The sequence below is a fragment of the Neolamprologus brichardi genome, chromosome 5, assembly GCF_056152115.1.
Source record: "Neolamprologus brichardi isolate AB-2024 chromosome 5, ASM5615211v1, whole genome shotgun sequence".
In the NCBI taxonomy this organism is placed as follows: Eukaryota; Metazoa; Chordata; class Actinopteri; order Cichliformes; family Cichlidae; genus Neolamprologus; species Neolamprologus brichardi.
This window is the reverse complement of record NC_142108.1, coordinates 14,507,963-14,520,294: the sequence shown is the minus strand read 5'-3', so window position 1 is coordinate 14,520,294 and position 12,332 is coordinate 14,507,963. Positions and strand designations below refer to the sequence as shown.

Genomic DNA, 12,332 nt, shown 5'->3' with positions numbered 1-12,332 from the left:
CTTGACAGAGATACACACACAAATACATCTACCTACCAGTGACACAGTGCTTCAGCTGTCTGAGAGTGCATGGACTCAATATGAGACTAGAGTAACAAAAAGAGGAAAAAAACATCATGTTTAAGGTTACAATTGGGTCAAAAATCTACCTCAACAGGAAGATAAACCCAATATGTGTTGGAGAGATCAACAAAACACACAATGCGCCAAACTAACATTCTCGTTAGAGAGGAAACAAGGGAGGGAGAACCCAGGCCAAATATCTAACTGGAAAGCTAATAGGGTGATGAGGGTCAAGTGGTAAATCAGGCTTTTTATTAATCCCTTGAATAGCTCCCTGATGAGGAGGTGTTTTGTGATTTTTCTATGGAGCTGCACAGGGTCAGAGGTCAGAATGAGAAAACTGATAACCGTCTGTGTTATGTTTCAGCACATGTAAACCAACATTATCCCACGGCAGAAGTGCTGTCTTTTGTAACGTAATGCTGCATGCCTGAATCTCCGTTATAGGGTAATTTTAGATGCTTTTATGTAACAGCCTGCATTCAGCCCGCATTCAGAGTCAATCAGCATGATTAAAGCTAGTTTTGAGTCACTCCCATAACAGTGATGTGAGGTTATTTAGCTGAGCAGTTGTTATATTGGGCTCTGCTAAATTCTCTCCAAAGATGAACGATGGCCTGGATTTAGACATGTACACATGATCAAGAAGACCTGCTAAAGTTCAACCCGAGTATCAGAATGAAGGAAAAAAAAGGTGATTTTAAGTTGTTAGTGCCAGACAGGCTGGTCTGAGTATTTCAGAAATTGCTCCTCTTCTGGGATTTTCCCAAGGACCATCTCAAGGGTTTACAGAGAACGGTGTGACAAAAAAAGAAAATATCCAGTGAGTGGTAGTTCTCGGCGTGAAAATGTCATGTTGATGCCAGAGGTCAGAGGACAATGGTCAGACTACTTCAAGCTCATAGCAACAAAATAGTAACCTAAATAAACAGTTTTCATAGCCAAGGTATGATTGCACATATCAAATATTAGAGATGGGCTACAGCAGCAGAAGACCACTCCTGTCAAATAAGAACAGGAAACTGAGGCTAATATTCACACAGGCTCACCATAACTGCACCTTTATTCAAGCATGTTTTTCCAAGAGAAGATTTGGGGGGGGAGTTTCCCAGTTAGAATTGGCAAAGGAATAAATCAAGGCATCTGAAGATGCTATGCCGTAGCCAGTTTAGAGACAAAGCATACGAATTCCATTAATAAATATTCAGTAAATAAACAACTAACAACGGCTACTGCAACTCTTAAAGAAATAGTGAAGAAATCAATGCACCGTCACTTGAACTTCACATAAAAGTGTATGTGGCGCCATCTGGTGGATATTTATATACTGCAACTAAATTATACACTCCCAGATTCCAAACAGCTCCGTGAGCCGACTGACATTAAACACAAATATGAATCATTTTGTGATATACTCTTGCAAGAAAAATTTATGAACCCCTTGGAAGGATTTAGCAGGATTTTTGTTTTGATTACTCATAAAAGAACGGTTGGTCTTCATCTAAGCAAAAACCCACAAATGGTTTTAACTTTATAGGATAGGATAAGCTTTATTTGTCAGTTGCAGTTGCCTGCAGCTGAAATGACAGACCTAGTCGACCATACAGACAATACATACAATATACAAACTTACATTACGGAGACAGGTCAGTCTAGGGAGCAAAAAAAGGGATAGACAGTGAGATATGTAACATATAGGGGCAAAGTTCAGGAGAAAAAAAAAGGGGTTTTGCCCATGATGACTTCCAACAAGGGAGTCATCATGAGGAGAAAACAGAAAACTCCATAGCACATAAAGAAGCACAGATATCATCACACTATACGCCATGAAACACAGACAAGCAACATAAGGGCGGGGATTACGCCGATGTACACAGCGGTCACGGACGTTGCAGTTCTTCGCGCCTCCAGCTGAGCCGCTGTCTCCATCGAGGGAGGTAAGCATGGGAGGATAGATGTCTTCAATGTCCTCGATAGACAGTCCCGCCAGGCACACGACGCGCCACTTCTACCACCCGTCCATCCTGTATCCAGCGGGGTACGTCCCTCCGGGACACTCGGGCTCTCCCGATCTCAGGCTTCTCGTCGAGAATAGTGTCAATTGCATTAAGGACCAGTTGATCAAATCCATAGTTCTTCTTTAGTTTTGGAGAACAAGAGCGAGAATGAGAGACTCTCTCAGGGTTAGAGTCAGACAAGACAAGACAAGTACATAGAAGCAGCAGGAGGGAAGATAAGGGAAGGAGAGTGTGAAAGATGCGTCCGCCTCCTCCAAGAGCCAGAAGAGAAATTTATTCTTTGAAATGTCTTAAAGAAGCTGAGCAGTCAATCGCTGCGACAAGTGTGCTTGTAGAACTTCCTTTGACGGAAACAACCCTATCATAGTCAAAGGAGCTTTGCAAGCTCCTTTGACTACGATGACCTGGATGACTGAGAACCTTGACAGACAACCCTATCATATTTTTTGGTGTAGCCATTTATGAGACCTGCACGATGACAATTCATTTTTGATCATTTCTCTCCAGAAAACGGTGTAACTTCAGTATTTCAGGTCAAGGCAGAAGATCTCAGCTGGCTTCAGGTCACTGGTCTCTGCCTAACCTCTGACCCTGAAGTAACAAGGCATTGCATGACATCCCCTCAGTCATTCTTCACAGCTGGATTAAAGTTTTGATATTCATGTGCAGTGCTTGAGCAGAAATTAATCATTTTTCCCCTCTGTGACCAAAATACACACAAACACAAATGATGCACTCTTGATATTTATTAAATATCTAAACTCCAAAAAGCTGACATATTGTGTTTTATTGTTTTTGTGATTTACTCTATAAACAAAGAGCGAGAAAAAAAGAGCAGTGTTTAAACTCACAATATGACCCAACTACACATCAAGCAGTATTTAGACCTCAGGTGGAGTTCCTGTAGAAGGACAACATGTCATCCAGACTTTGAGGAGAGCCCTGGTGGAGTTGCTGGGTTTGGCTGTCACCTGCAGGTTGCGCCTGGCTCTGCACCTGAGGTGGATACTGGGGTGGATATTGATGTGGGAACGGTGGTGGAAATGGAGGAAGGAGGTGAGGTGGGCTTGCAAACTGAGGAGTAGGTGGAGGAGGAAATGGAGGATAAAATAGCGGGTGAGGGGGATACTGGGGATGAAAGGGGGGAGCCGACAGCGACGAGCTGTCTGAGGGTGGTGGCTGTGCAGACGGGGGAGGGTTTAGTTGAGGTTCAGGAGGTGAAGATGCAGTTTTAGACTGAGGTTGTGGTTCTGCTTTGCTCTCAGAGATTCCTCCTGGAGCTCTTGCCCACTTGAAGGACATGTTGGATTTATTCTCCTCATTTTTATACTTTCCTGGTTTCGGCCTCTTGTCATCTGCAAAGTATGCAGACGGAGGTGCAAATTCAGAATCCCGCTCCTCCCGACGCCGACTTTTCCACTCAGTAAACATGAACTCTGAAAGGAAACAAAGACAAAAGCTAATGTTAGGGAGGTTACATTCCAGAAAACAGAGGTGCCTTGATCCTTAAAATTCCACCTAAAAGTGACAAAAAGCCAATCTGTCAATCTATTATTGGATGGTGCTGAATTTATTAGAAGAACTAGCTAGGCTTTGATCCAAACAGCCAAGCAAATATGAATGGAATTTCCAGAAAACTGGGAGAAGAAGGATGCAAATAAATAACTACTTCCATCCACTTGTGCTGTGCTAATAATAGAAGCTGGACACTTCAGGATGAACAGCTGGTGGTAGTCATTTTTATAGTCAGAAGAGGCTGACTTTGGAGCACAGCTCAGTTGGAGTTATAGATAGTTGTAGACTTGCCTTTCCCTGATATTAAAGGTGATTATCAGCCCTGGTTCAAAGAGCAAAGGAGCACTAACAAATTGCATAAGTACAACAACAGTGCGACTGTGACAGCACACAGCAGTCAGTCACCTCTGACATTTACTGGCACCTGACCTGACTTGCCTTCACCACCTGCTCATAGACTGCATTAAGTCAATAAAAGCTCTCACACAGTCATTATGAGTCCTGTTCATACTGAAGATCAAGGAAAAGGAAATACAAGCAATGAGCACTGTGGGGTCTGGCTCTTCTCTATGCATCAAATTCACCATTGTTGGCTGAATGTGGGTGTGCAGAGGGCAGAGTATGAGGCTGACCACACATTTCCGTGTGGTCTATTATCTATAACAGGAACGCTGACTGCTGGTTTTTGGCATACAAATATCTTCAGCTTTTGTGCATTTGTACTTCTTTTAGCAGTTTTATAAATGAGACTCTCTGAAGTCTTCATCTGCAAACACAGTTGATCTGCTCTGTATTTGCAATAATTTCCACAAATTTAAAAAAATCTCAACATTACTACAGCCTAAAGCAGTGTGAGCTCATCAAATGGAAAACCAAATAGTCTTTTTATTGCAGTACTGTATATCCTACTATAACTATCAGTTGGGGACTTGAACTTTGGGTTTTTCACACCACACATTTTGATTTGTTACAGAAGGACAAACAAGTGTTACTAATAATATCAATGTTGTCTCTGTTTGAGTCAAGAGTCCCAGTTAAATCATGCCAGTGACCCAGCATGCATGACACAGAAACCGCTGTATCTAAATAATGAATTAACTTCATCATCGACAGAAAAGAAAACCTCCTATTTAACGTGTTATCTAGCTGAAACATACAGCACGTTTATTATATTCATAACATGAAAGCGTATATATATATATATATATATTTTTTTTTTTTTTTTTTTAATGAGACTTACCTTTGCCTCTGTCCCACTCTCTGACATGAGGAACTCCTGGTTTGGTGTCTCTCCTCTCCTGGATCTCCACTTCCACCTTCTTGAGTATGCTGACCTCTGGGCACTCCTCTGGTTGAGGGGGGGTCCCTGTTGTTTCAAATTCCTCTTCCTCTCCTGAAACCAAGAATTCATAACAGTTCTTACTAGCATTCATGTGATCATTGAACTGAAGCCTGCAAACAAATTTTCTACACAAACAGCCGTGCAGATCCCAACCTTCATTCTCCTCTTCTTTCTCCTCTTCCTCTGTACCATCCAGCTTGGCCTTCTTCATCTTCCTCTGCCTTACCTTGGCTAGTCGAGCCTGTAGGATGGCCTGCTTCCTCTCCTTCAGTCGTTCTCTCTTTGTGCGCTGATCTGTAGTCTGCAGGACAGAACAGGTGGAATAAAACACTTATTAGATTATAAAGTAATAAATAATTCCTGATGGATCTAATTTAAATGACAATCACAATCTAAATATTTTTATTACATTATAAATTTTCAGTGTTGTAAACAGTTAAATAATTCCTTTATTAATTCTCTCCATCGTTATCAAATTATCTCTTTCTCTTGTATGTACAATTTTGCACTTCCTCACATAACAAAGCCTTCAATATGGGCCTGTGGTGCTTTTATCAATGTTTTTTTTTTATTCTTTATGCTGCTGCTATAACACAGTCATTCCCCTGGGATGAATAGAATATCTATATGTCCATCCCTCTATCTGAAACCATAATGCTGTCCTGGGCCGGCATTTTACATGTGTTTAATAGCTCACCTGATCTCTAAGCATGTCCAGAGTTTCTCTCTGTTTTTGCCGCTGCTCCTGATCCTGAGAGAATGCGTAGTACCCCACACCAAGGTCCCGAGCCTCTGAGATAAGAAGAACAACTGTAAGACAACAGTTTCAAACCTGCAAACCAAACTTCCTCTGTTTCAAAGTGTAGCGTAGCATAAAAAAAGACCTTATTTTCAGTCCATAAATTATTTTGGTATATATTATTTGGCAAAGAATTCAGTGGTGATTAAGCAAAACCCACAAGGATCTAACTTCAAACTCTCAAGATCATCATTAACTCTGTAGCCAACTATGAGGAAAGATGACACAGGCTTAATACTAATCTGTACCCACAAACAAATCGCCTTGTGGCTGACTGAGTGAAAGACAATGTAAGGGCTCAAAGTTCTTTGCTGTGACACTAACCCTGTTGTCTGATATCCTCATAGTGAATCGGTCCAACAGGCCTTTTCATTGCCTCCTCTTCCTCCCTCTCCCACTCCTGCCTCTGCAGCTCTCGTCGCATGTCTTCTGAGAGTAATGTCTTGTCTGATGAAGCTTTTCTTCAGGGACCAGGCATATCCAAAAGAGTTAAGAGTTTCAAATATTTCATTAACATCCTTGAAGAAAAAAAAATATCACACAAATCTTTAAAAAAAAAAATACAATACATAAATAATTACCCTTTCCCTTGAAGGTCTTGGTCCATTTTCTTAAAGTCTGGCAGGTCTTTCTTCATGCACCGCCGAGATCGTCCCAAAGCATCCACAAAGTCCACCCTGCAGAGAAAAAAAAAGTTGTTTTTTGTTTTTTTAAATATTGTGACAAATAACACAAGCCCATTTGTTTATCTGTAATGTCAAAAAGCAGTGATAGAGTCTGATCACTCCTATATTCGCAGGGCAATTTTTGCTCACAGAGCAAAACACTCAGCTGTTACTGGTATTATAACAAAATGGAACTAACTGTGAACAGCAGCAGCTCAGCCATGAAGGGGCAGACCATGTAAATTCACAGAGCAGGGTCAGCGGATTCTGAGGTGTACATTGTGCAGAGATCGCCAACTTTCTGCAGAGTCAATCGCTACAGACCTCCAAACTTCATGTGGGCTTCAGATTAGCTCAAGAACAGTGGGTAGCCAGCATAATGGAATGAGTTTCTATGGCCGAGCAGCTGCCACTGGATTCTACAGCAGTGGTTTCGGCTTCTTGGTTCCAGTGAAAGGAACTCTTAATGCTTCTGCATACTGAGAAATTTTTGACAATTTCATTCTTTCAACATTGTAGAAACAGTTTGGGCATCGGCCCTTCCTGTTCCAACATGACTGAGCACCAGTGCACAAAGCAAGGTTGATAATTTGACTGGCCTGCACAGAATCCTGACCACTGCTGAATTAGAGTGCCAACTACGAGCCAGGCCTTCTCATCAAACATTACTGTCTGACCTTACAAATGTGCTTCTAAAAGAATGGTCAAAAATTCCCTTAAACTCGCTCCTAAACCTGTGGAAAGCTGAAAGAGATGAAGCTAAGCGTGGGCCAGTATTATCTTAAACCCTATGGATTAAAAAAAGGAATGTCACTCAAGACAGACATGCGAATATTTTTGGCAATATAATGTATTAGCAAATACTGAAAAACATATAAGCCTAATATTGATATGTTATATGGTGCCAGCACAAGTTGAATATTGATGAATGCAATCAATGTGAAGTTACCATTCTTCATCTGGGTTCTCAGGAGGAGGGACGGGTGATGAGCTGAGTTGTTCCTCGTCCTCTTTCTCCTTCTGGGCAAGTGTTTCTCTCTTTTTGTCAATAATCTTCTGGGTGAAGTCAACAAGGAACAGCCCTTCCGTCTCTTCATCTGATGAGTTACACAACAAGGTAAATACAAAGTATGCCCACTTTGACACTGTTGTAGCAGGCATAAGGCACAAACAGTTCACCAACCAGGAAAGTCTCCTTTAGTCATCTGTTCGTAGAGTCTCGCCTTCTCCTCCAACTTACGCCTGTTGTGAGAGTAAAAAAAAGGCATGAGAGGTTTTGGTCACCCACCTGTTTTACAGAAAAACTTCAGCAGTACTGAACTCACCTTGCTGTATCGATGGTGCTCCGCTCCTCTTCCAGCTGCTCTGCATCTTTAGCAGCTCTTGCTGAAACACCCGCATTTTGTTTACTCCAGATGTTGGGCTTCTGCAGAGGAACATGTGGAGAGGAAAATTAGAAACGTGAGTCAGCCATTGCACACCGTTATAGAAAAAAACGTTCTGAAATCACTCGTGCTGTACCTTATCTTTTGATTTTGCTTTGAATCCTGCTCCAGAAGTTTCTTGTCCAAGTTTCTCCCGTTTGAACTGCTCCTGTTTCCTGTACAGCTCAGCTTTAAGGTCCACTAGCTGCACGAAATAAAACCGAAATTTAATATTTAGCTGTTTATTCTCTAAAGAAAAGAAAAACTAACAAACGTTATGTATTTCTTCTAAATACAGTCCATGCTCGTTTTATGTGCTGCTAGCAACCCTGAGAGTAAGTTAGCTATGTTTATCCGTATAATTAAGCTTAAGCATCTGCAGTTTCTGTCAAACAAATATTTGAAGAGCTGCCTGTACATTCAACTCACCGATGAAGCAGTCACGTCTAAAGGTTTCTTCTTTTTATCCATTTTCCCCTACACCTCAACCTCCAGTTTGTTGCTGTTAGCAATCCGACTTCTTCGTTGGTGTTTCTGTTGCTACCAAACTGTCGCTTTACAGCCAACTAGTGGCGTCTCTCCGACACTGCACGCATTTCCGCTTCAAACGTTCAGTCTTTCACCTTTTTTGTTAAAAAGTAACTATAAACTAAAATAAAATGAGCTGACTATTGTCTAGTCTAGATAAAGGAAAACAGATTTTATAAGGAAGAAAGAAAAGTCATGCAGGAGGGAGTCTCTGTAGTTTTCTTTTTCTTTTCTCTTTTGCTTTATTGGTGATTATGTGCACATATATATTTATGTGCGATATAGTTATGAAAATTGCTTTAATTGCAGCAGGGCTATTGACATTAATCCAAGGTTTAGAATCCAACACAATTTCAATATGTTTAGGAGGACAAAAGTGTCTGCACCTTTGTTGGGTAGAAGCTTTTTTGGATAAACTTACCATTTCCTCAATGAAAATTAAACACATCCCAAAAGTGTTTGAGGGATTTGTTTTTGAAATTGAGAGTTTTCATCAAAAGATGGGTACAGTGTGTTCATTAAGGGATGGACCTGGTCAGCAACAATACTCAGGTAAGATGTGGAAATTAAAGGATGATCAGTTGGTATTGAGGGGGAAAAGCGTACACCAAAAATGTCCCCTGCAGATTGATCTGCTGTTATGAGACAGGATGGATACATGCTTTCAGACTGTTTATTTCCTGAACATCTTAATGTCACAGCCTAATTTTCCTATTCTGAGAAACCGAGTGCGGTCTTCTTCTGTGCACATTGGCTGTAACGAGGGACCGAGTTACTGCTTGACTACCAGTCAATGAATATTTTCTCTTTTTTCAGACCATTCTCTGTAAACCCTATAGATGGTTGTGAAATACTCAGGCCAGGCCATCTGGTGCCAACAACCATGCCACACTCAAAGTAACTTAAATCACCTTTCTTCCTCATTCTGCTCTTCCATTTGAACTTCAGCAGGTCCTCTAGATCATGTCTACATGGGTAAATGTATTGAGTTGAGGCTGATTAGATAATCGTGCTGAGTAATTGGACATGTGTACCTAACAAAGTATTGAGTAACCATATGATAGGTGTGATGCTTAAATAAGAAAAATATTAAATACAGATTACTTTCCTAAATCAAAGAAATGTAATTACACTTCTTGGAGTAGCTGTCTGACCAATGCAAATTTTCCATTTCATATATACTGTCCTTCATGCTGTGTCTTATGCATGATGCTTGAGGCTTCGTGTATTTTGTCAATTGGTAGGCTGTTGATTTAAAAACTAAAAAACATTTTTGAACCACCACAGTTCCACTGAAAGCACAATTACACAACACAGACATGTAAATGTGAGGGAAAATCCTTGTAAATTAAATGCCACATGGCTGTGTCAAGATCCGCTCCAGTTACTTTGGTTTATTTGTTTATTTCAGAGATATTAAAGTAGCATTTATTCCAGCTGAGCACAGATGTAATGATAACACTATGTTGATATAAATTTAAGTGTCCTGTCTAATCAAACATTAGATTATTGCTAACTTTATTACAGCTCTTGCCTGAGAGTCAGTGCTGCTGTAGAAGTCTGTGACTGCAATACTATTCTGTCCATAGCCCACTGATAAGATGTCCATCAGACCTCATATCAGATCACAACACAGAAATGCCCACTTTGCTATCAGATTAAACATTTGAGCAGTCCTATGTTACCAAGATATGATCACACAACATCCTGTTACCATTGTGTTCAGTGTTTTTTTTTTTAAAACCAGCATGAAGGAGGATAAAAGGTATATAATGGTACGAAGACGCACAGAAAACAAAGAAAGTTAGATCCATATCAGAATCAGGTGAAAAGCATCAGAGCTGATTTTTAATAGACAACATCATCATACTGTGTGCAGCAGATCCAGCAGTGGAGACGTTTTTATTCCACCATGCTTCTGAAAAGAAACACCTGCCTGTTGGCCTTTCTCTTGTGTTCCTTGACCTTGTGGTGCAAGTCAACCAGTGCGGGCTCCAGCTTCCTCAGCCCATCACAGAAACCTCAGGTGAGATACTTTCTGTCCTAATTTATCTTCTTTTTTTTTTAAACTACATTTTTATAAAATCTTTATGAAAACTTCACTCAGTTTTGGTTTCTTTTTAACACTTGTAATACACCATAAATATTTCATGCTTCATGTTTTTTGTTTTCAGCCTTTGGGTTTAAACTTATTATCACCCATCATAACCACCAAAGCTTTAAGATGGACCAAAACTTAAAATCCTACCAGCTATTTAGACTGTGAACTCACCAACCAACCCGTGACATTATTCTGCACTGTACCTCACCCATGCCATTTGAATTAGGGAGGTTTTCTTATGTTAATTAAACCTCTTAAGTGGAAATTATTTCATAACAATAATGAGATGTCATTTTTAAATCACAGAACAAAGTGAAGTCCTCCAGATTTGGTCGCCAAGCCATGGAGGAGCCAAATCAAACCAATGAGGACAAAACCATGACAGTGAGTTGGGGAAAAATACAAAACAAATACAGCCCATCTCCCAGCAGTCAATCCTGCAGCTTTGTGTTTTTTCTCTTCTGACCAGATAAGCGCGCCCTTTGAAATTGGCGTCACTTTGAGAGCAGAAGACTTGGCGGACTACATTGTAGAACTGCAGGAGATTGTCCAACGCCTGCTGGGAAACACAGAAACAGCAGGTTGTCCCTTCTTTCTGGTTTATACATTAAAAAAAAAGTGTTTCCTTTAAATATTACTATATATATATTTATATATATATATTATTTTCCCCAGAGAGACCATCTCCTCGTTGAAGATCAGAGACTGTGTCAGTGTTTTCCATAATCAGCTTTAGTTATCTAAGTTATTAGACTGTGGTTAAATAACATGAAATACAAGATAAATGAATGATGCCTAAAACATTAAAATGCTTACCACGTGACCCTGTGTGTAAAATGGAACACATCAATCAGCCAAATAGCATTTCCTGGCGATTTCAGCCTCAAAGATTATGTTCATCATCAAGGAGTTGGTTCAGCTGTCATTATGAATTTCCCGGGGTGCAGCTTTAGGAAAAATGTCTCCCAAACACCCAAATGTTTAACTCACACTCTGACATTTTGCATTCATTATTAAAACTCCTTTGTCGGCAGAGAAATATGATCTAATGTTAGTCAACCTGTAAAAAATGATACCCTGTATAGATTACTACAGCACACACTGTACCATCTGTCTCTTTAGGATTCAGGTATGCCTTATACAATAAAGCATCAATCAACCTTTTGTCTCACTGTATTATATTTAATGAGTCTTTAAATCAGAAGCTCTGTGATGCAACAGCTCATCCGGTTCATGATTCACAGGTTGCCTGATGGGTGAATAACAAAGTAAGTTTTCTTGGTGGTAATTAGCTGTACTGCAAAAACTAACAATTAAAATCCACTGAGAAGTCAAGGAACCCCACAAACAGTTGTCCATCCATTTTCCGCCACTCACCCTGGGCTGGGCTGGCCGTGGGGGGACAGCAGCCTAAGCAGAGAAGCCCAGACTTCTCCTCAGCGTAGCTCAGGGAACACCAAGACATTCCCAGGCCAGTCGATTATATCTCTCGACTGGCCTGGGAATGTCTTTTTACACGCCAAATTTATATATAAGAATGTTTTGTTAACGACTTTGCTAAATAACCTGAACTGAATATTGTTGAATACATCAGGGAGAATAAAGTGTAAGCCTTGTGCATAAACATTATGCTTGACTTTGAGTAGGATTTGGGTGAAGACCCATTAGGTGACCACCGTGTGCCAGTTCGATTAAATTCTGACACTCATGATATCATGGATCATGAATGTCTCACCACGTGAACTTTGAGCTAAAAATATTAAAGAGAAACAGATGCTTAGGATGCAAACACTTGAGTAAAGACTTAACTGGTACCTTTAAAGCTACAATTAAAAGTCTAAATGTCTTACAAAACACAAAATGACCTTTTTTTTAAA

General features: G+C 40.3%; 2 protein-coding genes across 2 annotated transcripts; one reads left to right on the top strand and one right to left on the bottom strand.

Moving 5' to 3' along the window:
• Positions 1–1,586: 1,586 nt before the first annotated feature.
• Positions 1,587–8,377, bottom strand: ccdc174 (coiled-coil domain containing 174). The gene is made up of 11 exons (XM_006807592.3): positions 8,256–8,377; positions 7,924–8,031; positions 7,728–7,828; positions 7,586–7,644; positions 7,352–7,499; positions 6,319–6,414; positions 6,062–6,198; positions 5,636–5,730; positions 5,092–5,239; positions 4,837–4,989; positions 1,587–3,517 (listed from the first exon to the last, which is right to left on the bottom strand). Exons 1-11 carry the CDS (start codon positions 8,295–8,297, stop codon positions 2,970–2,972), a joined length of 1,635 nt encoding a protein of 544 aa, XP_006807655.1. The 5' UTR covers positions 8,298–8,377; the 3' UTR covers positions 1,587–2,969.
• A 1,889-nt stretch (positions 8,378–10,266) lies between these two features.
• ghrl (ghrelin/obestatin prepropeptide) lies at positions 10,267–11,150 on the top strand. Its single transcript, XM_006807591.1, has 4 exons — positions 10,267–10,380; positions 10,762–10,839; positions 10,925–11,036; positions 11,131–11,150. Exons 1-4 carry the CDS (start codon positions 10,267–10,269, stop codon positions 11,148–11,150), a joined length of 324 nt encoding a protein of 107 aa, XP_006807654.1.
• Positions 11,151–12,332: the final 1,182 nt, after the last annotated feature.

Excerpts from the sequence above, each read along its gene's own strand:
- ccdc174 (XM_006807592.3), bottom strand. The coding sequence starts at position 8,297 with ATGGATAAAAAGAAGAAACCTTTAGACGTGACTGCTTCATCG. Across the intron at positions 5,240-5,635 it reads TGGACATGCTTAGAGATCAG|ACTACAGATCAGCGCACAAA; the intron begins GTGAGCTATTAA and ends TCTGTCCTGCAG. Across the intron at positions 4,990-5,091 it reads GAAAGAAGAGGAGAATGAAG|GAGAGGAAGAGGAATTTGAA; the intron begins GTTGGGATCTGC and ends TCTTGGTTTCAG.
- ghrl (XM_006807591.1), top strand. The coding sequence starts at position 10,267 with ATGCTTCTGAAAAGAAACACCTGCCTGTTGGCCTTTCTCTTGTGTTCC. Across the intron at positions 10,840-10,924 it reads ATGAGGACAAAACCATGACA|ATAAGCGCGCCCTTTGAAAT; the intron begins GTGAGTTGGGGA and ends TCTTCTGACCAG. Across the intron at positions 11,037-11,130 it reads GGGAAACACAGAAACAGCAG|AGAGACCATCTCCTCGTTGA; the intron begins GTTGTCCCTTCT and ends TATTTTCCCCAG.